This window comes from Coregonus lavaretus (genome assembly GCF_964263955.1).
Source record: "Coregonus lavaretus genome assembly, chromosome: 3".
In the NCBI taxonomy this organism is placed as follows: domain Eukaryota; kingdom Metazoa; phylum Chordata; class Actinopteri; order Salmoniformes; family Salmonidae; genus Coregonus; species Coregonus lavaretus.
In genome coordinates, this window is record NC_139990.1 from 53786851 (window position 1) to 53813672 (window position 26822).

The 26822-nt window shown below is 44.6% G+C and overlaps 1 protein-coding gene across 1 annotated transcript; it reads left to right on the forward strand.

Annotated features, from left to right (window-relative positions):
• Positions 1-345: 345 nt before the first annotated feature.
• On the forward strand, positions 346-26766 carry LOC311121929 (transmembrane protein 145-like; the record flags this gene model as incomplete). The annotated part of the gene is made up of 15 exons (XM_084158016.1): positions 346-450; positions 11957-12031; positions 12892-12969; positions 14776-14862; positions 16839-16940; positions 18526-18610; positions 19487-19558; positions 20709-20777; positions 21108-21188; positions 22169-22247; positions 23817-23910; positions 24696-24868; positions 25353-25473; positions 26145-26333; positions 26527-26766. The coding sequence occupies 15 exons, from the start codon at positions 346-348 to the stop codon at positions 26764-26766; spliced, it is 1650 nt and encodes a 549-aa protein (XP_084014142.1).
• Between the last annotated feature and the right edge of the window lie 56 nt (positions 26767-26822).

The window sequence follows — 26822 nt, forward strand, 5'->3', positions numbered from 1 at the left end:
AACAACAGGCCTATAATGTGAGTGAAAACCCCATTCATTTAAAATGTTTGACCAAATAGGTGACAAAATAATTTATATGTGAATGACTGATGTGTCTTGAATGTGTCGCAATCTTATAGCGAGAACGCGCATTCTGCCTCTGTTACCAGTGAGTGGGAAGGAGTAGGGGCGCGTATCCAAAGCAAGCTCACAGCTAAAATATTGGGGCCACATGCATCCGCAAAAGACGAGAACGCGCGCCCAGTGTCTTCTCGGCTTCCCTCTCGGATACTGTCGTTTCCTGCATTCCAGTTGATTGGCAAGGGGGGCCCGGACGACCACTGAGTAGCGAAAGACTGGGATAAGATGGAGATTTGCAAGAGACTTTTGTGCCTGGCCGTGGTGTCCAGCGTTCTCTGCGTTGGCTCGGTTCTGGGGAAATACGTGAGAGGTATCGTCAATACCAAGGAGGTAAGGTGTTTGATACCTAAAATGTATCACTTGTGACAATGACACAATTGTTAGACTCGGCAGCGCCTTCTCATGTAGCCTACAGCCTCGCGGTGTGTATATTATATTGCGAGTGTGACGCGCTCCGAAATTGCCTGATCATTTTTATTCTAATCAAGCAATTTCTCCAAGATGTTACAGGCTGTCCATACTCCCTTGTATTTGTGCGCATCTCTATGCTTGTCAGAGCGAGCGTATTTATATTTATATCTACATCGTTCTGACTCTGAATGTGGCTCTCACCGACGGGTAGAAGCAAGCTGTGGATGTTTACGAGAATGTGACTTGCAAATCCATCTAACATTTTTTTCTTTGTGATAGCGCCAAGCCTTGGTGATATCCTACACTGTAACCAAAATAACTCGCATCCATCCTTCGCATACAATAACGGTAACCCCGCGGTTACAGGTGTGCGTCAGTTGTCGCTCACGTCGCATATTGTTTGTTATTGGTCCAACACTTAACACTAGCCTATCAATATAAAAAAGAGTCTTCTCTGATATCACTCTGTTATAAATATCAACGATATTATTATCTGATTTTTATCTCAGTGTTTCCATTGATTCATTCTGCGTTTAGATGTTATGATCATATTGTTCCCATGCCCTGCTGTGCTGTGAGTGACCATGTTATAGGGCAGGCAAGTGTAAAGTGCACTCACATGTAATGAGCTCTCACATAACTCTTCTCATCTCAGCTCCTTTTAGTATCCCACTTCTGCATAACAGTTTGATCAGGTGTGATGTTTAGCCCATGACCTTTATGCCTCATAAAGTAGGCTAACACCTGCCCTACACAATATAATTGTATCATAGAAACACTTAGGCTACTTATCAGATCATTATGTGGTTTTCAATCAAGAGCTATTGAAAATTGACAAACTATAGTTAACTAGCTAAATGCACTAGTGTTTGCATAATATCAGAAATGCTTATGAATAACCTAATCCATATTAGATCTCCTGCTCATGCCAGACGTACTCTGTACTCTCTTCTCTTACATGGTGTGTGTTAGTCTGAACCAGGGTTAGGTCTTCCCTCAAACACCATGTCACTGCTCTGAATGGACTGAAACAACACTCATCTGGACATGTTGATATAGTGTATGTGTGTGTTGTCCAGTGGGACTGTTAAACACATCAGTCTTGTCTGCTGACTCCCACCCAAGGTCACACACACGCACAGCCTCACTCCTCGATCTCAAAGTCACAGTAGAGTACAAAATCCCAAATCAGCAGGCAATGTATGATCAGGTTCAGTGATGGTGGGAGGATTATAGGTTAGGTTTTTGTGAGTTTATTTATGTTTGTGTGTGGTTGTGATTTCATGTGGCTGTGAGTATGTTTAGGCAAGTGAGTGTGTGTTGCACCGTTGTGTAACCTTACTAATGAATCATTGAGAGGTCCAGGGGTGACTTGACTAGCTGATTGGTAATTAATTGTTAATGAGGCTTAGCAAGGAGAGAGAGAGAGAGAGAGAGAGAGAGAGAGAGAGAGAGAGAGAGAGAGAGAGAGAGAGAGAGAGAGAGAGAGAGAGAGAGAGAGAGAGAGAGAGAGAGAGAGAGAGAGAGAGAGAGAGAGAGAGAGAGAGAGAGAGAGAGAGAGAGAGAGAGAGAGAGAGAGAGAGAGAGAGAGAGAGAGAGAGAGAGAGAGAGAGAGAGAGAGAGAGAGAGAGAGAGAGAGAGAGAGAGAGAGAGAGAGAGAGACACACACACACAGAGAGAGAGAGAGAGACACAGAGAGAGAGAGACACAGAGAGGTGACCGCTGTAATGACCGGATACTGCATCGAGGCCTAGGACTTGATTAATGGGGTGTCTAACACAAACACTCACACCCTCTTTCACTCACACACGAACACTCTCTCTCCCTCACTCACTCACACACACACACACACTGGCTCAATGGCTCTGCATCACAATGCAGTGGCCGTGGGGTAATGAGAGGACTAAGGGGGATTAAGGTTGACACCCCATCCACTGTTCCACTGTTCCACTGTGTTCCACTGCTCTCCACTGCTCCTGTTCTCCTACTGCTCTCTACTGAGACCGACTGGGCCTAGGGCCGGACTACAGGTGCCATCTGGGCTAGGCTTACACTGAGCTGCATGGACTGGGGCTAGATTGGACTGGCCTGCTCAGAAACACTGCTGTTAGACTAGGCTCTATTTCCTTACTGTTGCAACGTGCATGCCCCGCCCACCTGAGGATCTTTTTTCAGCCATATCTTTTCTGTGTTTGAGGGGTGCAAAATCCAATTTCGCTGCAGTGAATGCTTTATTTTTACTCCTGCAACTCTTTCATGCTCTTGCTTGTGCCTGTCGTTTTTGCACCGATAACGTTACGACCGTGGAAATATTTGTAATGACCTGTCAAACGCACCCCGGTAATGGCTTAAACGGGCTCAATGGAATACTTTTACATTTAAGTCATTTAGCAGACGCTCTTATCCAGAGCGACTTACATTGTCTTTCCGTTGATTCTATAAGAATGCTAAAGCTTCATCTGGGTTTTAACACACCATCTCGACACTAACATCACAAGAAAGATGTGTGTACATTTTTTTAAGGGGGTGGGGTTCAAAATAGGAGAGGGTTGTAAAATGTAGTTTTTTTGCTTTGGGGAGGGTTGTGTGTTTTTTGTTATTGGGCCACAGGGGAGGGTAGTGTGTTTTCCCTCCTGGTTTACATTCACCCTTTTGCAGGTTTTACATGATCATTTCTTCTATCCTAGCCACATTTCCTCATCTGCTTGCATGGCCTCCCCTATATCAAGGCGTTTTGGTACTTCCCTTATGCACTCCCTGTGCTAACTTTTACTATACCACCACAGGTCAATATAGTCTACCAGTCTGTCTATCCTGCCCTCTATCCATCGTTCATAGTGACAATAGTGGTTGGTGGATTGTTTGTCCAGATCTGTAATAGGCTATAGCAGTGGTCACCAACCTTTGAGTCAAGATCACTTTCTGAGTCAAAATGCAAGCTGAGATCTACCGTTCAATTTTTTTTTACATGACTGAGGTTTGTACAGTAGGCTATAGGCCCAAAACATTATCACCGCATATTGGCTTTGCTTGAATTGCCCTGCCAATGCATTGTTGTTCTTCTCTGACCATTTTTGAAAATTATATTTCAACATTTGAGGAAGACTATATGATCACACCGGTAATAGATCCGTTGTTTTATTACTTGTGAGGCACAGCTGAGTGAGCAAACATTTTAATAATGTGCTTTTTTAAATAATGTGCCTGCATCTGATGGTCAGTCTCAGCAGAGGGTGAGGGCAGCAGACTGAGGGTCTGCCTCTCAACATCTCTCCGCTCTCCCTTTCCTTAGCTGACACTGACCCAGAAGGGACACCGTCTTCCAGCTGATGGCAAAACTCGATTAGCGCCGCATTATTTCTGCGTCATGCACAAATGCATGTTGTTACTCCTATGACCAAAGAAAGAAGACCCAAGTCACTAATAATAACAACGCAAGCCTATCGATACACTTTCCTACTCATTCATTGCAGCTGCAGTGCTGATTGTAGTGTGAGTGGAAGTAGGGAAAACACGCATTTTATGGCTTATAAAAGTGTTGAATAGAAAGTGTTGACAGTGCTGAGTAAAAACTTATACATGAACTCACTCAAAAAAACAGCAGCTCTTTGCTGTATTCGTTGACAGTCTCTCTCTGGTCATGGTTTTCAAAGTTTAGAAATCTCACATGATCAACTTTGCTGTAGCTTTCTTTTACGCCTGCTACGTTACTGCAGAGACAGTAATCTGAGCCATCCGATTGGCCAGTTGTAGGCCTTTAGTGCACTTGATTTTCTCCCCCCGGGCCCAGACGGGAAGGCAGAGTTTGTACCTTCAGACATATGAAATGGTTCATAGACTGTTCTCTCTGCTACCGCACGGCAAAGGCTCACCAGCTTCTACCCCCAAGCCATAAGACTGCTGAACAATTAATCAAATGGCCACCCGGACTATTTACATTGACCCCTCAGTGTTTATTATCTATGCATAGTCACTTTACCCCTACCTACATGTACAGTGGGGAGAACAAGTATTTGATACACTGCCGATTTTGCTGGTTTTCCTACTTACAAAGCATGTAGAGGTCTGTAATTTTTTCATAGGTACACTTCAACTGTGAGAGACGGAATCTAAAACAAAAATCCAGAAAATCACATTGTATGATTTTTAAGTAATGAATTTGCATTTTATTGCATGACATAAGTATTTGATACATCAGAAAAGCAGAACTTAATATTTGGTACAGAAACCTTTGTTTGCAATTACAGAGATCAAACGTTTCCTGTAGGTCTTGACCAGGTTTGCACACACTGCAGCAGGGATTTTGGCCCACTCCTCCATACAGACCTTCTCCAGATCCTTCAGATTTCGGGGCTGTCTCTGGGCAATACGGACTTTCAGCTCCCTCCAAAGATTTTCTATTGGGTTCAGGTCTGGAGACTGGCTAGGCCACTCCAGGACTTTGAGATGCTTCTTACGGACCCACTCCTTAGTTGCCCTGGCTGTGTGTTTCGGGTCGTTGTCATGCTGGAAGACCCAGCCACGACCCATCTTCAATGCTCTTACTGAGGGAAGGAGGTTGTTGGGAAAGATCTCGCGATACATGGCCCCATCCATCCTCCCCTCAATACGGTGCAGTCGTCCTGTCCCCTTTGCAGAAAAGCATCCCCAGAGAATGATGTTTCCACCTCCATGCTTCACGGTTGGGATGGTGTTCTTGGGGTTGTACTCATCCTTCTTCTTCCTCCAAACACGGCGAGGGGAGTTTAGACCAAAAAGCTATATTTTTGTCTCATCAGACCACATGACCTTCTCCCATTCCTCCTCTGGATCATCCAGATGGTCATTGGCAAACTTCAGACGGGCCTGGACATGCGCTGGCTTGAGCAGGGGGACCTTGCGTGCGCTGCAGGATTTTAATCCATGACGGCGTAGTGTGTTACTAATGGTTTTCTTTGAGACTGTGGTCCCAGCTCTCTTCAGGTCATTGACCAGGTCCTGCCGTGTAGTTCTGGGCTGATCCCTCACCTTCCTCATGATCATTGATGCCCCACGAGGTGAGATCTTGCATGGAGCCCCAGGCCGAGGGTGATTGACCGTCATCTTGAACTTCTTCCATTTTCTAATAATTGTGCCAACAGTTGTTGCCTTCTCACCAAGCTGCTTGCCTATTGTCCTGTAGCCCATCCCAGCCTTGTGCAGGTCTACAATTTTATCCCTAATGTCCTTACACAGCTCTCTGGTCTTGGCCATTGTGGAGAGGTTGGAGTCTGTTTGATTGAGTGTGTGGACAGGTGTCTTTTATACAGGTAACGAGTTCAAACAGGTGCAGTTAATACAGGTAATGAGTGGAGAACAGGAGGGCTTCTTAAAGAAAAACATACAGGTCTGTGAGAGCCGGAATTCTTCTTCTCACAGTTGAAGTGTACCTATGATAAAAATTACAGACCTCTACATGCTTTGTAAGTAGGAAAACCTGCAAAATCGGTAGTGTATCAAATACTTGTTCTCCCCACTGTAACTTGTAACCCCACACATTGACTCGGTACTGGTACCCCCTGTATATAGCCTCGTTATTTTATTGTGTTACTTTTTATTTTATTTTTTACTTTAGTTTATTTAGTAAATGTTTTCTTAACTCTATTTATTTAACTGCATTGTTGGTTAAGGGCTTGTAAGTAAGCATTTCACAGTAAGGTCTACACCTGTTGTATTCGGCGCATGTGACAAATAAAATGTAATTTGATTTGAAAATGTGAACACGTCACCTACCCGGTGCGCAGGGCAGCTGAATCGGGTGCATCTACCGCCAACAGAGCGAGACCAATTAAGAAAATAGGAACGCAAGGCTTATCGTTGGGTTTTTTACAGAAATGTTTGGTGATCGACTAAGAATGCCTTGGAGATCGACCAGATTGTAATTTATTGGACATTTGAGAAATCCATATGCATTGGGTGCTTAACCCATTACGGCGTCACCCACACAACCAGCGCCATCAATAAACATGGGATATTGGTCAAATGAGCCACATTTACATGTTCTTCAAAATAGCCTATAACAAATTTAAATAAATAAAAATCCTTGTGTTTAGATGTGTAGCATTACAAAGCTTTATAGCCTATTGTTTTAACCTCACGGTTCAGCTGTCGGAGATTTGAGCACTAAATGCATCAGGGCATTGCATGCATAGGCCTACAGGCTTAGGCGCAGTGTTGCCAACTACTTTTCAGGGGAAGTTGCTAGAGGCAGTTTGATTTGTTGCTAAAAGGTGCTAAATGATGTTGTGGTGTCATTGCGTGATGACGTCATTACGTAATAACGTAAAACTGCGTCATTACGTAGAATACACAATAACGTTACTCAAAGTGACTGGTCATCTCGGCGACAAATATGATTTGACATTTGTTAGTTTAGATTTGTTTGTTTATTATCACATATTTTTATTTGTAAAAGTAATATAAACACAACACATTTTATATGATCAGATATTTTTATTTTTAAACACAACACATTGAATTATTGAACAATTACACATTATACATTATTGAACAATTACATTTTATTTATTTTCTTATTAACTAGTAAACCTACACATTCTGAACAATTATAGTTTTAAGCAGGTATTTTCTGTTTGTCGAGATTGACATAATCTATTTATTGTGGTGTTGAAAACGCAAACCATGATATTGAAGTGTCCGAAGTCGGTATGCTTTGTTTATTGGTTGTGTGGTGCATTGGCACAGAAACCTGTTGGTGGAAAATGAATTGCATATATTTTAAATTATTATAAGTACAGTGGGGGAAAAAAGTATTTAGTCAGCCACCAATTGTGCAAGTTCTCCCACTTAAAAAGACGAGAGAGGCCTGTAATTTTCATCATAGGTACACGTCAACTATGACAGACAAAATCAGGAAAAAAATCCAGAAAATCACATTGTAGGATTTTTTATGAATTTATTTGCAAATTATGGTGGAAAATAAGTATTTGGTCAATAACAAAAGTTTCTCAATACTTTGTTATATACCCTTTGTTGGCAATGACACAGGTCAAACGTTTTCTGTAAGTCTTCACAAGGTTTTCACACACTGTTGCTGGTATTTTGGCCCATTCCTCTGTGCAGATCTCCTCTTGAGCAGTGATGTTTTGGGGCTGTGGCTGGGCAACACTGACTTTCAACTCCCTCCAAAGATTATCTATGGTGTTGAGATCTGGAGACTGGCTAGGCCACTCCAGGACCTTGAAATGCTTCTTACGAAGCCACTCCTTCGTTGCCCGGGCGGTGTGTTTGGGATCATTGTCATGCTGAAAGACCCAGCCACGTTTCATTTTCAATGCCCTTGCTGATGGAAGGAGGTTTTCACTCAAAATCTCACGATACATGGCCCCATTCATTATTTTCTTTACACAGATCAGTCGTCCTGGTCCCTTTGCAGAAAAACAGCCCCAAAGCATGATGTTTCCACTCCCATGCTTCACAGTAGGTATTGTGTTCTTTGGATGCAACTCAGCATTCTTTGTCCTCCAAACACGACGAGTTGAGTTTTTACCAAAAAGTTCTATTTTGGTTTCATCTGACCATATGACATTCTCCCAATCCTCTTCTGGATCATCCAAATGCACTCTAGCAAACTTCAGACGGGCCTGGACATGTACTGGCTTAAGCAGGGGGACACGTCTAGCACTGCAGTATTTGAGTCCCTGGTGGCGTAGTGTGTTACTGATGGTAGGCTTTGTTACTTTGGTCCCAGCTCTCTGCAGGTCATTCACTAGGACCCCGTGTGGTTCTGGGATTTTTGCTCACCGTTCTTGTGATCATTTTGACCCCACGGGGTGAGATCTTGCGATCGAGGGAGATTATCAGTGGTCTTGTATGTCTTCCATTTCCTAATAATTGCTCCCACAGTTGATTTCTTCAAACCAAGCTGCTTACCTATTGCAGATTCAGTCTTCCCAGCCTGGTGCAGGTCTACAATTTTGTTTCTGGTGTCCTTTGACAGCTCTTTGGTCTTGGCCATAGTGGAGTTTGGAGTGTGACTGTTTGAGGTTGTGAACAGGTGTCTTTTATACTGATAACAAGTTCAAACAGTTGCCATTAATACAGGTAACGAGTTGAGGACAGAGGAGCCTCTTAAAGAAGAAGTTACAGGTCTGTGAGAGCCAGAAATCTTGCTTGTTTGTAGGTGACCAAATACTTATTTTCCACCATAATTTGCAAATAAATTCATTAAAAATCCTACAATGTAAGTTTCTGGATTTTTTTTTCTCAATTTGTCTGTCATAGTTGACGTGTACCTATGATGAATATTACAGGCCTCTCATCTTTTTAAGTGGGAGAACTTGCACAATTGGTGTCTGACTAAATACTTTTTTTCCCCACTGTATGGCATTAAAATGTTGAAAATCTGATTCCCCCTAGCTGATCATTGTCTGCAGCCAGCTCTGATCGTAGTGTAATGAAACAGGCAGGGAGAGTGAGCTCGTCTGTGGTGGTCAGCGAACCCTCAACCTTCTGGCCCGTAGCCCTGCCTGGCATCGACTGTGCCACAAAAGAATGCTGAGGTGGCAAAATCGTTATCCACGTTTATAAACACAGGGACTTTTGAATCCGAGGATGACCTGCTATTAGCATTGTTTTTAAATTAAGCAACGTGACAACAAAAGTAATTAATGAGTCTGTCTAGAGAGCGCAGGTGAGTGCACGTAGGGTAGACAGACCAAGTGTTTGGTTGTTGCAGCCCTGCCCCTCCCCTTTATGTTAATTGTATCTTATATGCAAATATACATGGTGTATTTATGCAAATTAGGTACATATAATTGTCTTCATTTGAACACAAAATATATATAAAAAGAATACCTGATACAATAAGAACATGTTGTCGTGACTCTCATTATTGTGATTTTACATTGCGCCGCCCCATGGGTCTCCCGGTCACGGCCAGCTACAGAGCCTGGATTCGAACCAGGATCTCTAGTGGCACAGCTAGCACTGCGATGCAGTGCCTTAGACCACTGCGCCACTCGAGAGATGACTGTTATTTATCAAATAATTACCTACTATGTTTAATTGTTACTAGATTAAATTAATCATGTAACAATTAACTCAATAGGAATTTGGGGCACCAAAGTTGTTTAATGAGTTACCGTTTCCCGAATTAACTCTAAAGATATTTAGATATCTCTTATCGTTTAACAGTCATTTATTAATAATTTACCTCATATCAGTCTCATTCTGAAAGTTGTAGATTCTTTAAGTCTGCACGAACCCAGGTCTTACTGATCATTCCGTACCACACAAATGTATTTAATTATTTATTTACTAACTAATAAAAAATGATAACACAAGATACAAATACGTGCACGGTATAGATAGGGATTAGAAACATAATACAATGAAAACGGGTCCCTAGCGGACTAACACAATATGACACTTGTTACAAAAGATGGCGAGTTAAAGAGAGAGAGAGAAAACACTTGGACCTACGCTCACAGTAATCCTAATACTTTGCCCTGAACTGCCGCCCGTTTGGGAAGAAAAGTAATGCATGTATTTACGTGTTGGAGGTCTTCGTCGTGGATCTCTGTTGGACCCAGGCCTTCGTGGGCCTTCTCTTTCGGATGGCCTTTTAGATGTAAGGCTCAGATTGTCCACAAGAGGTCACAATGTCCTTCTTCTGTTTACTTTCACTCGTTCTGGAAGTGGTCTTCTGAGGACGGCTAATCAGCTGTGTCGATGATCCCCTGTGGGGTGATGAGAGCAGTGTAGTAGACGATGGCTTGAAGAAGGTAACAGGATGGTCCCACTTAAATTCACCTTCTTAGATGGTCCCACTTAAACAGTACTTAGAACAGCTACTCAGCCGTAACATTGATTGTTAGTGGAGGCAACTTTGTCGTCTTCACCTCGTGTTGATTTTCAGGGTCGGGACCAATATGGACAAAAGCTGCAGCTTGAGGTCTGTCTAGTCTGATCTGATAATTCTTATCTCAATCTTTTATGCACTCTGGTAAAGAGGGGCGTTTCCGTCATACTGACACGCTCTCTGAGCTCCCTCGGGCGTGGCTAGTTACGAGGCAAAAGTATCATCATCACTATGATTTTGTTAGAAAGCTAAAATCACATTGTAATCTTCACGAAAACATTGTCTTCCTCCTTGATATTTTCTACACAACGTAAATTATGTAAACCTGATATACACAGTTTAAAAGCTCTTCAAGTCACAATGTTTTCGTTATAATGCCTTTATACCATTTTTAATGACATCACAAAATAGACATTAATTTTCCATATTCCATTTCTCATCATTCCCAACGTTTGGATGTTGAAATATATTGTCCCAATGTTCATTGTTGGATGTTGAAGTATTTTGGCGGCAAAAAGTATCTGAAACAAAGGCAATCCTTTCACCATACTAGAATGCCAGAGATAGATTCTGGCCGGAAGTGCTCAGCAACTGCGAACATCAGGCCCCAAACTCCAACTCAGCCCAACCAGATAGAGGAAGAGGTGGTAGATACAGAAGGAGAGTTAGGGAGGGGGACAGAAAGACCGCTAGGGAGGGGGAAAGAGAGAGAGAAAGATGGTCAGTACAAATGGAAAGACGTTAAGGGAGGGTCTAAAATTAGATTAATTTGTCTGTGCAACACAGAAACACAGATTAATTTAAGGGGTTGTGTGTGCGTGCATGCGAAAGAGAGAACGAAGTAGAAAGGAGTGTGTGTATTTCTGAGTGAGTGCAGTGACTTTCATGGTTTCTATGGCAGCTGCAAACTCAGGCAGCATGTGGTGGTTGCTATGACAATAAAGGGGGTAATGGAGGTTTGGTGTGTGTGTGTCTGAGCCTAACAAGGGGGTCTTTCACAGTCCTTGGGCAGTCATATGATATACCCCAGGCCCAGCCCCCAGCCCCACCACCTCTCCTCCTCTGTGACTGCTCCGTAGTCATGGATACACCTTTAGCCTAGGACAATACAATCTAGGACAATACAGTGCAGTATGTAGTACTGTATGCTTCAGCAGGTCTGGAAGTTAGGCCTCTTGATATATGGCTGAGTGTGTTAACTGTTAACTACAGATGGCTTGCTCTCTGACATATTGCTGCAGATTTGCTCGGTATCTGTGAGATATAGTGCAGCTGTAAGTTCAAACTTTTCTGTGTTGTTTAATGATCAGTTCTATACAGCCTGTGTATGTGTCTGTCAGCCTACATCTGCAGCACAGCCCATTGACTGATACCCTGCTGCAGTGCCTTATGGAAGGACAGTGAAGCACTGTATACCATCAGCACTATATCTTGGCATGATGCTGGTTTAATATTAAAGCCAGGTTTTCCTGCTCTCTTCCCCATCTCACCTTCATCTCCCCCTCTCCTCTCCTCTCCCCATCCTCTACCCCATGCCCCTCTCTCCCTCCTCCTCCCCTCTCTCCGGTTCCCCACTCTAAATAGGACTGGTTGTTCCTCACTCGCTTCTGTTTTCTCACTGATTTTGGACGTCTGGACTTCCGGTTCCGCTACCAAAAGGTCAGGTTATAGTACAACTGACCTCTAGCCATCATTCTCTTTTCTTCTTTTTTTTCCATCAGTATTGTTGTCTCTCTCCCTCTTAGTGAGTTGCTCTCCTGTTTCTCTCTCCTCTCTCCTCTCTCTCTCTCTCTCTCTCTCCTCTCTCTCTCTCCTCTATCTCTCCCCTCTCTCTCTCTCTCTCTCTCTCTCTCTCTCTCTCTCTCTCATATATTGTCCCCCTGTACCCTATTATTTTCTTATTTTCTGTCTGACAAACTTTTTTTACAAGTCATCTTTCATCATCTTTCCTGTATGTCCATGTCTCTCTTGTCTCTCTCCCCACTGATTCGTTTTCTCTCTGTCCTCTAAATTGACTTCATCACTCTTTCTGTCTTTGGTAGTCTACCTCTGTCTGTTCCTGTTATATTCTCCATACATTTCTTCTCTTCTCTTCTCTTCTCTTCTCTTCTCTTCTCTTCTCTTCTCTTCTCTTCTCTTCTCTTCTCTTCTCTTCTCTTCTCTTCTCTTCTCTTCTCTTCTCTTCTCTTCTCTTCTCTTCTCTTCTCTTCTCTTCTCTTCTCTTCTCTTCTCTTCTCTTCTCTTCTCTTCTCTTCTCTTCTCTTCTCTTCTCTTCTCTTCTCTTCTCTTCTCTTCTCTTCTCTTCTCTTCTCTTCTCTTCTCTTCTCTTCTCTTCTCTTCTCCTCTCCTCTTTTTCATTTCGGTCATCCTTTCTGTATTCCTCTGGTTGCTGTTAGTGGCCTGCAGACTTTGAGGCAGTCTGGTATTAATCTTAGGCCCCCTTTCCCTCTCCCCTTTCCTCCCTCCTCTTTTCCCCTTCCTTCCCTCCTCTATTCTCTCATTTTCTCTCTCCTCTCTAGTCGCGATGCTGTCAGAATATATTGCTCTACTTTGATGACAGCTCTCAGTGGCCAGCTGTGTACAAGAAGCCGGACAAGGTGAGAAACCACTACTCTGTGTCACGCTTGGTGTGTGTGTATATGTGGGCCTGTTACAATGCATAAATCATGATTTGATGAATGTCCACTTTGTTAGATCAGATTTGTTGAATGTGCGCCAATCTGGTCAATGGAACGTCAGCGCTCCATTGACTCCTTTACCTAATCTATGCTGGATTGCCATTGTAATGTAGAATGTTCATTCAAATGATGCTAACTGATGTGGCTCATGCAATGGAATGTCTTTTTTGTAATGTCAGTTGATTTGACTCAACAAATCACAGCACAGATTGAAGGGTACACTTCTTGCTTTTACTTCCTGGCATACTCAGTCGATATTCAGATATTCACGTCATATGAAGGAATTCCCCTCGACCACGCCCACAAATTGGGGGAAACAAACATTCTTTCCCATTGACCCCCATTGTAAAAGAGCCAACTTCGTGGTCGAAGAAATAACAAAACATTCCGAAAAGCTGCTGTGTTGTTCAATGTACATGTAACCAGGTCATAAATAATAATAATAATATGCCATTTAGCAGACGCTTTTATCCAAAGCGACTTACAGTCATGCGTGCATACATTTTTGTGTATGGGTGGTCCCGGGGATCGAACCCAGCCTAAGGTTCGCAATGCTCCCATGTAGAGAAATAGAGCCTGCGAGAAGAGCCCTGTGGCTTCAGGCTTTGTGTCGCTTAGTAATTGACATAAACAAGCAGACAACAAGAAAATTGTGTTTGAAAAAGGTGAAGTTTTTGCTGTTAACCAATGGGGCAACCTAGGTAATCACATGTTGTTTTCCCCACAGGCGGGCAGGGCCGCGACACAGGAGTGAAAATTCATTACTGTCCTGTCTTGTCCTGTAAAATGTTTTCCCGTACTGTCCTGATTACGTCCGAGACAATACCAGTATTTTGTTAGGATCGTGGCAAGGAAACATTTAACTTCTTTAGGAAAACAGCCCTAATGTTGGAAACAAACATAATTATGTTGTCATCCAGAGTTACATGTATTTATTTTCCAAGCTATAGCACACAATATTTTATATACAGCAGGTTTTCATTTTTGCCATGGAAAAAATATTGCGATACTGGTATCGTCCCGGCCCTAGTCCTGATCCTGCAACAGTTCTATAACCCCTGGAACATTCCTGTCCGGTCTCGATAAAAATCACTCCCATCCCGTTCCATGCAAAAAAAATGTATGTGCAGAAATCTGAAGTAACTTCCTCCGTTAGCTGCTCGTCTGTCTGTCCCACGCTCTGTGTGTGAGTAACCATAGTAACTGCTCCATTTGGCTGCTGCTCAGAACTCATGACAGTTGTCTGCAGTGCACACACAAGATAACAATCACATTATGAGATTTTGGCAATGAAGGCATTATTTTGTATGATTTTTTTATTAAGTAAACTATATTAGGCCTACACATAGTTGGCTCCACACATTACATATATTTTTTGTAATGGTTATTACTATCCCTGTACTGCCCGTTCCTGTGGACTGCCGCGTCCTGTCCCGAACTTCACTCTAGAACATCACTTTGATTTCTGTCGGAATCCCGCGGGACCCACAAGACCCGCAGGAGTCCTGTTCCCGTGTAAATCTCTACTGCAATCTAATACTGATTGGGACTATGGGTGCACTCAAAATGGCTGCCAGTACACTGATTATGCCATCATTGACTTGAATGAAGATGCCCTTTCTATTCATTCTATTTCTATGGTTAGTTTGTCCAGTACCTGTGCATAATGTGATGTGTGTATGACACCGTTTCTTTCTTATTCTTGACCGTATTTCTTGACCACAGGACTGCTACCAGAAGGAGGAGGTGTTGAGGCCAGAGAATAACCAGGTCATCAACCTGACCACGCGCTACACCTGGTCTGGCTGTGTAGTAAGAACATGGATCATCTCCTCTACAGCTCTCTGTCTTATAGAATGCCTTCAGAAAGTTTTCATACCCCTTGACATATTCCACATTTTGTTGTTACAGCCTGAATTCAAAATTAAATTGATTAAATAAATAAAACATTTACACACAATACCCCATAATCACAAAGTTAAAACATGTTTTTAGACATTTTTGCACATTTATTAAAAACTTAACACAGAAATATCACACCCCTTTGCTATGATACTCCAATTTGAGCTCTGGTGCATTCAATTTCCTTTGATCATCCTTGAGATGTCACTACAACTTGATTGGAGTCCACCTCTGGCCAATTACATTGTTGGACATGATTTAGAAAGAAACACACCACAGTTGATTGTGCATGTCAGAGCAGAAACTATACCATGAAGTCCAAGGAACTGTCCGTAGAGCTCCGAGATATAATTGTGATGAGGCATATATCTGGGGAAGGGTATACAACAATGTCTAGAGTGTTGAAAGGTTCCAATAGCACAGTGGTCTCCATCATTGGGAAATGGGAAAAATATGGAACTACCCAGACTCTGCCTAGAGCTGGCCGTCCGACCAAACTGGGCAAGAAGGACCTTGGTCAGGGAGGTGATCAAGAACCCACTGACCACTCTGACAGAACTACAGAGTTCCTTGGCTGAGATGGGAGAACCCTGCCAGAAAGACAACAGTCTCTACAGCAGGGGTATTCAACTCTTTCCCTACGAGGTCTGGAGCCTGCTGGTTTTCAGTTCTACCTGATAATTAATTTCACCCACCTGGTGTCCTTGGTCTAAATCAGTCTCTGATTAAAGGGCAACAAGGAAAAAATGCAGTGGAACTGGCTTTGAGGTCCAGAGTTGACTTTGAAGGCTCTACAGCACTTCACCAATCTGGGTTTATGGGAGAGTGGCCAGACGGAAGCCACTCCTGAGAAAAAGGCACATGACAGCATGCCTTTAGTTTACAAAAAGGCACGTGAAAGACTGAGATCATAAGGCAAAAGATTCTGAGACAAAAAAGTCTGAGACCAAAATTGCCTGAATGCAAAGTGCTATGTCTGGAGAAAACCAGGCACAGCTCATCACCCATCTAACACCATCCCTTCTGTGAAGCATGGTGGTGTCAGAATCATGCTATGGGGATGCTTTTCATTGTCAGGGACTGGGAGCCTGGTAAGGATAGAGGGAACAATGAATGGAGCCAAATAAAGGCAAATCCTTGATGAGAACCTGCTTCAGAGTGCAAACAACCTACAACTGGGGCGAAGATTTACGTTCCAACAGGACAATGACCCCAAGCATACTGTACAGCCAAAGTAACTCTGGAATGGCTTCAGAACAAGAATGTGAAAGTCCTTGAGTGGCCCAGTCAAAGCCCAGACTTGAATCCCATTGAAAATCTGTGGAAAGACTTGAAGATTGCTGTTCACTGCCGCTACCCATCTAACTTAACAGAGGTTTAGAAAATCTGTACGGAAGAATGTGAGAAAATCCCCAAATCCATATGTGCAAAGCAGATACAGACATACCCAAGATGACTTTAGATGATATTTCTGTATTTCATTTTCAATAAATTTGCAAAAATGTCTAAACATATTTTCATTTTGTCATTATGGGGTATTGTGTGTAGATGGGTAAAACAATTAATATTTAAACCATTTTGAATTCAGGCTGTAACACAACAAAATGTGGAATAAGTCAAGTGGTATTAACACTTTCTGAAGGCATATGTGGGCTTGTCTTGTATGTTTGCTTATGGGACTGTGGTTGTTTTTAGTTATTCAGTTATAACTAAAAGAGCTAGCTATTGTGAGGTGTGTGTATGTGAGATAGAGGTGTGTGTGTGTGTGTGTAACTTCCTCTTTAGAAATGTGTTAGGATGTGTTGATTCAATGTGTTTTTGAGTGTGTGAGCGTCTTCTCTATTAATATATTAACTCTCTCTCTTTCTGCTGTCTCTGTCTCTAAGGTGGAAGGAGAGGGGGATGAGGAGGTGCTGAGTTGTGTGGGAGGTCGTAGTTTCCGCTCGGTGAGGGAGAGATGGTGGTACATCGCTCTCAGCAAGTGTGGGGTGAGCACCAACCTTTCACTTCTCACTGAAAACACACACACAGACCCTGTTACCCTGATGACACACACCGCCCACACACATATACACCCCCCCCCCCACACACACACACACACACACATAATAAACACACTCACAGATTGACATACACTGAGTATACAAAACATTAAGAACACCTGCTCTTTCCATGACAGACTGACCAGGTGAATCCAGGTAAAAGTTATGATCCCTTATTGATGTCACTTGTTAAATCCACTTTAATCAGTGTAGATGAAGGGGATGAGACAGGTTAAAGAATAATTTCTAAGCCTTGAGACAATTGAGACATGGATTGTGTATGTGTGCAAGACAAGAAATTCTAGTGTCTTTGAACGGGGTATGGTAGTAGGTGCCAGGCGCACCGGTTTGTGTCAAGAACCGCAATGCTGGTGGGTTTTTCACGCTCAACAGTTTCCCGTGTGTATCAAGAATGGACCACCACCCAAAGGACATCCAACCAACTTGACACAACTGTGGGAAGCATTGGAGTCAACATGGGCCAGCATCCCTGTGGAAAGCTTTCGACACCTTGTAGAGTCCATGCCTTGACGAATTGAGGCTGTTCTGAGGGCAAAAGGAAGGTGTTCCTAATGTTTGTATACTCAGTGTAGATCTTCTCTGTATGTGTGCTTGAGTGCTTTTGTGTGTGCATATACATGCAGAAGCATGTGTGCGCAAGTGTCTGCATCTGTGTGTGTGTGTGGGGGCAGGGCCATTTTATCCACACACTGACTGGCAGTGTTGGAGTGTTAGTAGAGAGTGAGTGTTTGTGAAGAGGGACAGACAGGATTGAAGCGGATGTTTCCTGGAGAGTGTGTTGTGTTGTCACGGCAGCAAATGGAGGGCTGTTGACGGACATGATGCCTAATGGTGTAGGACTGAAGTTAAAGCTCTGTCTCTGGCCCACATGGCCCTAGGGACTCTCCCCGCCTCACCTCGCCTGCACACTACCAATATAATACACGCCTTCCACCCTCTCTCAGTTCTTACTCTCTCTGGCGCTTCTGTCACTCTCTCTCTGTCTTTCTCTTCACCTCTTTCTCTCATTCTTACTCTTTCTTGTTCACCTACTCTTTGCATCTCTCCTTTACTGTGGCCTTTCTCTGCATCACTTCATCTCCTCTCACTGCTCTCTGTGTCTCTCTCCCTCTCTCCCAGTCCTGCCTGTCTCCTCTCACTGCTCTCTGTCTCTGTGTCTCTCTCCCTCTCTCCCAGTCCTGCCTGTCTCCTCTCACTGCTCTCTGTCTCTCAATGTCTCTCTCCCTCTCTCCCAGTCCTGCCTGGCTAGTATTGATTTTGTGACAGTGCACGCTTCATGCTCTTCACTCTTCTGATGGAGGTACTGAGATGGAGTCTTGGCTGGTAGATGAAATCAAAGGTTTTTTTCTCTCACTCACAGCACAACAACACAAACTCCAGAGGCTTTGAACTCCTCTCTGTGAAATGAGCTCTTTGTGCGCTCACTGTCGCTCCATCTAACTCCCCGCTCTCTTCCTCTGTCTCGCTCTTTCTCTCTCTCTCCCCCTCTGTCGCTGTCTCTGTCTCTCAGGGGGAAGGTTTGCAGCTGGAGTACGAGATGAAGCTGACCAATGGCCAGTCTTTCTGGACACAGCATTTCTCTGCAGACGAGTTTGGTGAGAACGACACAGATTACAGAATGAACGTTAATGGCTCGTCCAACACTATTTAACACGGGCAATAAAGCATATTAAAATGAACAAATTATGATAACGAAGGAATGGATGGATGGATGGATGGATTAATGATGATGGATTAACATGGGCGGAATGGATAAAAAGGAAAAGGGACGCAGTGTAGAAAATGGCAATATTAAACTACTCCCTTATCCTGATGTTCTAATGACCTGTCTCTGTCTCTGTCTCCCTCTCTCTCTCTCTCTCTCTCTGTCTCTCTCTCTCTCTCTCTCTCTCTCTCTCTCTCTCTCTCTCTCTCTCTCTCTCTCTCTCTCTCTTTCTCTCTCTCTCTCTCTCTCTCTCTCTCTCTCTCTCTCTCTCTCTCTCTCTCTCTCTCTCTCTCTCTCTCTCTCTCTCTGTCACCATCTCACACCCTCTATCTGCCTCTCTCTCTCCCCCTCCCTCTCTCTCTTGTCACCATCTCATACCCTCTATCTGCCTCTCTCCATTTCTCTCTCTCTCTCTCTCTCTCTCTCTCTCTCTCCGTCACCATCTCACACCCTCTATCTGCCTCTCTCTCTCTCCCCCTCCCTCTCTCTCTTGTCACCATCTCACACCCTCTATCTGCCTCTCTCTCTCCCCCTCCTTCTCTCTTTTGTCACCATCTCACTCTTTCTCTCTCTCTCTCTCTCTCTCTCTCTCTCTCTCTCTCTCTCTCTCCGTCTCTCTCCGTCACCATCTCACACCCTCTATCTGCCTCTCTCTCTCTCCCCCTCCCTCTCTCTCTTGTCACCATCTCTCTCTCTATCTCTCTCTCTCTCCCTCTCTCTCTCTCTCTCTCTCTCTCTCTCTCTAACCCCATTCCTCTATTCTCAGGGATCCTGGAGACTGACATCACGTTCCTGGTTATCTTCTCTCTGGTCTTCATCCTCTCCTGTTATTTTGCCTGTAAGTGCCTGAGGAACAAAATCACACCAGAAAAGCACTTAGCAGCCAACCCTAACCTGAGATCTCTGCTCTTAACTCCCATCTTCACACAAATGTCTCATTGGCATTAATGCACCTAACATCAGAATTACACTAGCCTTAAGTGCTAGTCCTTTCTGGGATGAGGGAAGGGGTGAAAAGCGCCTGCCTTTCTGAATGAAGACAAAGATTAGAGGAATAGAACTTGTCATTATGGAATCTGGCAAGGAATGGGGACTGAGAATGAGGAATGAGGGAAGGGAGGAACAAGTGGCCTCCTCTCTGGTGGAGGAACTTGTCATTTGGGCTGAACATGTAGAAGCCAGCCTGGGGAAGGTAAAGTGGGAGAGCATCTCGTCAGATAATACAGCCCATGTGTCTACAAACACACAGACTCCTGCTGCACATACTAATGCCCAATACACCACTCTCTCTCTCTCTCTCTCTCTCTCTCTCTCTCTCTCTCTCTCTCTCTCTCTCTCTCTCTCTCTCTCTCTCTCTCTCTCTCGCTCTCTCTCATTCTCTATTCTATCCTTCTCTTTACATTACCATCTCTGATTCTGTGTCTCTGTCACTGCATCTTTCCCCTCTAACCCATCACTCTCTCTCTGTCTTTTCCTCTTCATCTATCTCTCTCGCTCCTCCTCATCTATCTCTCTCTCTCTCGCTCCTCCTCATCTGTCTCTCTCTCCTCTTCATCTGTCTCTCTCTCTCCTCTTCATCTGTCTCTCTCTCTCCTCTTCATTTGTCTCTCTCTCCTCTTCATCTGTCTCTCTCTCTTCTCTTCATCTGTCTCTCTCTCCTCTTCATCTGTCTCTCTCTCTTCTCTTCATCTGTCTCTCTCTCCTCTTCATCTGTCTCTCTCTCTTCTCTTCATCTGTCTCTCTCTTCTCTTCATCTGTCTCTCTCTCCTCTTCATCTGTCTCTCTCTCCTCTTCATCTGTCTCTCTCTCTTCTCTTCATCTGTCTCTCTCTCCTCTTCATCGGTCACTCTCTCTCCTCTTCATCGGTCACTCTCTCTCCTCTTCATCTGTCTCTCTCTCTCCTCTTCATGTCACTCTCTCTTTATTTGTCTCTCTCACTCGCTCTCTCTTTCTCTCTCTCTCTCCCCCTATCTGTCTCTCTCTCCTAGATAATCTGAAGGGAAGGCAGCTTCTCCATACGACATATAAGATGTTTATGACTGCGGCTGGTGTAGAGGGTGAGTGTGGACCATAACTCCACACATACACACTCACACACACACCCACAGGCGGCCGGTTGCAAACAGCATCACAATCTGACTCACACACTGCAGTCGTTGGCATCTCAGACATGGTAATGACTCCTTCTGATTATCATAGATATTAACCACTGCTTCAGCACCATACAGATAGCTCCATGTCTCTGTGTAGGGTAGGACTGCTGCTGCTATATACAGCTTTGCAGTGCAAAACAGTGAAATATCCCTCTCTCTTTCTCTCACTCTCCTCCCTGCTCTCCATCTCCTCCCTCTCTCCGTCCCTCTCTCCTCCCCTCTTCCTCCCCTCAGTTCTCAGCCTTCTGTTCCACTGTATCTACTGGGGGCTGTATGCCAGAGATGGAGTGGGCAACGGCAGTCTCAAGATAATGGGTGAGCCTGATCATCACAAACTCCTTGATAAAGTATGTAATGCAGAAACACCCTGATAAAGGCTGTAATACAGAAACACCCTGATAAAGGCTGTAATGCAGAAACACCCTGATAAAGGATGTATTGCAGAAACACCCTGATAAAGGATGTATTGCAGAAACACCCTGATAAAGGCTGTAATGCAGAAACACCCTGATAAAGGATGTATTGCAGAAACACCCTGATAAAGGATGTAATGCAGAAACACCCTGATAAAGAATGTATTGCAGAAACACCCTGATAAAGGATGTAATGCAGAAACACCCTGATAAAGGATGTAATGCAGAAACACCCTGATAAAGGATGTAATGCAGAAACACCCTGATAAAGTATGTATTGCAGAAACACCCTGATAAAGGCTGTAATGCAGAAACACCCTGATAAAGGATGTATTGCAGAAACACCCTGATAAAGGATATAATGCAGAAACACCCTGATAAAGGATGTATTGCAGAAACACCCTGATAAAGGCTGTAATGCAGAAACACCCTGATAAAGGATGTAATGCAGAAACACCCTGATAAAGGATGTAATGCAGAAACACCCTGATAAAGGATGTAATGCAGAAACACCCTGATAAAGGATGTAATGCAGAAACACCCTGATAAATGATGTAATGCAAAAGCACCCTGAGAAAGGCTGTAATGCAGAAACTTTCCCACACAACCCATGCAGTGCAAGAGAGTGCACACGAGAGGATGAGTGTATCCTTATTTGGGTGTGTATGTTGCAAGTGTGTGTGAGCGTGTACTGGAGTGAATGAGTGACCTGATTTCAGGTTCTGGTATGATGTTACATATTCAGATACTATACCCTACTTACAGTAACCTCTCTTTCACTCTCTGTGGGATTCACATTTTATTCTCTCTCTCTCTCGCTCTCTCTCTCTCTCTCGCTCTCTCTCTTTCTCGCTCTCTCTCTCTCGCTCTCTCTCTCTTCAGGGAAATTACTGTTCTCTGTCAGTTTCCTGGTGTTCCTGCTGATGCTGATCCTGCTGGGGAAAGGCTTCACTGTCACCAGGTAGGGAGTGTGTGTGTGTGTGTGTGTTTGTGTGTGTCTTGCGGTGTGTGTCTCACACTTTGTCTGGTCTCATGCCGTCTCACCTATGGTCTCAGGGTCAGAGCTAGCTGTCCCAGCCTTAATAACACCCTCTCCCCTAGGGGACATGTCAGTCTAACTGCTTGTCTGGCTGACAGGTTCACTACTTCATTACAGTGTGTCTCTGGATTAAATCCTCCAGCCACTCTCTCTGTCTTACTCCTTCTAACTCGTACCAGTAGCTCAGTCTCTCTCTGTCTTACTCCTTCTAACTCGTACCAGTAGCTCAGTCTCTCTCTGTCTTACTCCTTCTAACTCGTACCAGTAGCTCAGTCTCTCTCTGTCTTACTCCTTCTAACTCGTACCAGTAGCTCAGTCTCTCTCTGTCTTACTCCTTCTAACTCGTACCAGTAGCTCAGTCTCTCTCTGTCTTACTCCTTCCAACTCGTACCAGTAGCTCAGTCTCTCTCTGTCTTACTCCTTCTAACTCGTACCAGTAGCTCAGTCTCTCTCTGTCTTACTCCTTCTAACTCGTACCAGTAGCTCAGTCTCTCTCTGTCTTACTCCTTCTAACTCGTACCAGTAGCTCAGTCTCTCTCTGTCTTACTCCTTCTAACTCGTACCAGTAGCTCAGTCTCTCTCTGTCTTACTCCTTCTAACTCGTACCAGTAGCTCAGTCTCTCTCTGTCTTACTCCTTCTAACTCGTACCAGTAGCTCAGTCTCTCTCTGTCTTACTCCTTCTAACTCGTACCAGTAGCTCAGTCTCTCTCTGTCTTACTCCTTCTAACTCGTACCAGTAGCTCAGTCTCTCTCTGTCTTACTCCTTCCAACTCGTACCAGTAGCTCAGTCTCTCTCTGTCTTACTCCTTCTAACTCGTACCAGTAGCTCAGTCTCTCTCTGTCTTACTCCTTCTAACTCGTACCAGTAGCTCAGTCTCTCTCTGTCTTACTCCTTCCAACTCGTACCAGTAGCTCAGTCTCTCTCTGTCTTACTCCTTCTAACTCGTACCAGTAGCTCAGTCTCTCTCTGTCTTACTCCTTCTAACTCGTACCAGTAGCTGTCTCTCTCTGTCTTTCTCACTTGCTCTCACTCTACTTTCCCTGTTTCTCTTTCCGCTCTCTCTCTCATTGTTCGTCTCTCTCCCCGCTCTGCTCCTCTCTCATCGCCTTCTGTCTTTCTCTCTGTCTCTCTTGCTCTCCTTCCGCTCTCTCTTAGTCTCCCTTTCTCTCTCACTATCTCATACAGAATAGTAGCTGTGACTTTAATAGAGCAGACTTTGTCATTATCGCTACATCTCTGAAATGTGCTGATGAATAGCTATTTAGATAAGCTGTCTGTCTACACTGCATCATAAAGAGGGAATATGTGGCCAACCCTGTGTGTGTGTGGGTGTGCGAGTGAGTGAGTGTGTGTTTGTGAGTGTGTGTGTGAGTGAGTGTTTGTCATTGTAAATAAGAATGTGTTCTTAACTGACTTGCCTAGTTAAATAAAGGTTAAATAAAATAAAATAAATAAATAAACCCCCCCTGTGTGTATCCGTCTCTGTCAGGGCGAGGATCAGCCACAGTGGATCTGTCAAGCTGTCCATCTACATGACAGTCTACACCGTCACCTATATCATCCTCTTCATATACGAGGCAGAGGTACTGCAGTCTACACTACAGAACTGCTGCTGCTACACTCATACTGTTCATGCTATACATGAAGGACCAGTGTATGACGGTCTAAGTTTCAACCAGGAATTCATGTGTCCCACAAGACTGTGTTAGCCTACTGAGTTGAAGCCTAGGCATTAGCTCTAGGAGCTAGTCTTCAGGTCTCGGGCACGGTCACTCATCAGCCAAGCATGGTTCACAGAATCACCTCCGTTACAAGTGCAAAATGTGCTGTACTATAATTTAGGACGGGTCCCTCTTGGAAATGAGGTTCACTTGTCATGGGACCTCCTGGTAAGATAAAGGTGAAATGAACATATGAAAATAAAAGGGGCCTACTCAAGATGTACTGTAGTATAGAGGGACAGGAGTTTCTTCCCCAGCCTGTCGGTGCCTAGCACTAGGCCTGTACATACATAATGCAGGACACGACAGGGTAACCCTGTATGACCAATGATATCCAGTCTCTGGCCTGTGAAACTGAATACATAGCACGCAATCACAGGCACTGTCAATGACCCAGTTGTAGAGAAGAGTCAATGACACACAGACACACACATACACACACACACACTTTTAGACACACTCACCAATAAAAACTAGTAGATTTCACATCCCAACATGTCAGCAGACCACATGCTGTTACAACACACGCTGGAGAACGTATTGTAATACACCTCTTTGTTTGAGGGCAAAGTTAGTAGGTTGATTAGTAGGGTGGGGTCCATTAGTGTGGTTGTAGGACGTTCTGAGTGTGTGTGTGTGTGTCTCAGTTCTTTGACCCAGGTGAGGTGCTGTATGCGTATGACAGCCCGGCGGGCTACGGTCTGATGGGTCTCCAGCTGCTGGCCTACGTGTGGTTCTGCTACGCCGTCCTGATCTCCCTCAAACACTACCCTGAGAAACAACCCTTCTACATTCCCTTCTTCACGGCGTACACACTCTGGTGAGAGGACAGAGCCCTACAACCCTTCACTCTCTGCATGCTGTTTGTCTCTGTCAAGTTAATCAACTTCATTCCCTACAAAGCATTACAACCTCTCACCCTCTCTTATTTCCCTTCAAAGCCCAGTGAAGCCCAATAAACTCCCTGTCTCCCTTATTTTTCCACTTCTTGCTTGCTCATATTAAATCTGTCCGCCTCTCCCTCCGCCTCTCCCTCCGCCTCTCCCTCTCCCTCCTCCTCCTCTCCCTCTCGTTTCCTTTTGTCACTACTCCACCATATTCCTTTTTTCTCCTCCTTCCTTTACATATCTCAATCTCCCCCTTCACTATCTCTCTCTCTCCTCTCTCTCTTAATCTCTCTCTCCTTTCTCTCTCATTAACTCTCTCTCCTTTCTCTCTCATTAACTCTCTCTCCTCTCTCTCTCATTAACTCTCTCTCCTCTCTCTCTCTCATTAACTCTCTCTCCTCTCTGTCCCTCTGGCAGGTTTTTCGCGGTGCCCGTCATGGCTCTGATAGCTAACTTTGGCATCCCTCGCTGGGCACGGGAGAAGATCGTCAACGGCATCCAACTGGGCATCCACCTCTATGCTCACATCGTATTCCTCGTTAGTACCCTTCATCTCTCTACACACTCACACACAGGCACGGATGTGCGCACAGATACACACACTGCCTCACTGTTGATGTTAATGAGTTATATCTCTAAGACCTCATCTCCCGCCTCGTTAGTAACCCTCTGCCCTCCGCACGCACGCACACACATACAAACCCTTCTCACCTCTCTTTTAATATCTATGAGTCATATCTGTCTGTCCTCATCGGCCTCTGCGTCAGTATATTCCAAACCCAGACTTCTATACCAGACTGAGCCTCTCTGTCCCAGACTTCTATACCAGACTGAGCCTCTCTTTCACATATTTCTATACCAGACTGAGGCTCTCTGTCTGCGACCTCTATACCAGACTGAGCCTCTCTGTCCCAGACTTCTATACCAGACTGAGCCTCTCTGTCCCAGACTTCTATACCAGACTGAGCCTCTCTGTCCCAGACTCCTATACCAGACTGAGCCTCTCTGTCCCAGACTTCTATACCAGACTGAGCCTCTCTGTCATTTGTCAGTGACACACACACATACTGTTCTGTTATTATATGTGCAGGAATGTGTATCAGTGTATGGAGAATGCAGGTTAATATTTGTACAGGCAACAGGCAATATCCGGAATATGATACATTCCTCCCATCCATCCCCTCTCCCTCCCACCCTGCCTCGCCACAGGCTATCACACGGCCCTCTGCGGCCAATAAGAACTTCCCGTACCACGTGCGGACCTCTCAGATCGGGATCCTGCTGTCCAGTCCAAAGGCGGGTGTGGCGAGTGAGAGTTTCCCCCACCATGCCTACGGGAACAGCTCCTTCCTGGGCGACTCCCAGCCCAACTTCACAGAACTCTTCTCCATCCAGTCGGTGAGTGGATGTATGGTCTGAGGAGGATCTAGTAACTGATACTAAGGTCTGATATAGTCCCTGTAACCTGTAACACTCCAGAGGTGTTAGAGCACAGAGGGAGTTGTCAGAGAAGGATGTGGTAACTGATAGTGTGACAAATACAACCCAGCGTGACCTTTAACCTTTCAACCTATACCTCCCTCTCTCTCAGGGCCCGGTGAAGACGGTGGAGGAGACGGTGGCCCGGAAGGGACAGGAAGTGCAGAGGAACAGTGAGCATAAGATCATCACCACCACGGCCGACCTGTCGTCACCCACCTTCCCCCCACTCCCTCCCCCCATGCCCCCGCGCCTCAACACCCACTCCCCCACTCCCCCTCCACGACTCCCCTCCCACTTCACAGAGTACTTCAGCATGCAGGGGGGAGGGGGCGTGGGCACCAAGGCATGAGACAGACAGAGAGAAAGAGGGACAGAAAGAGAGAGAAAGAGGGACACAGAGAAGGA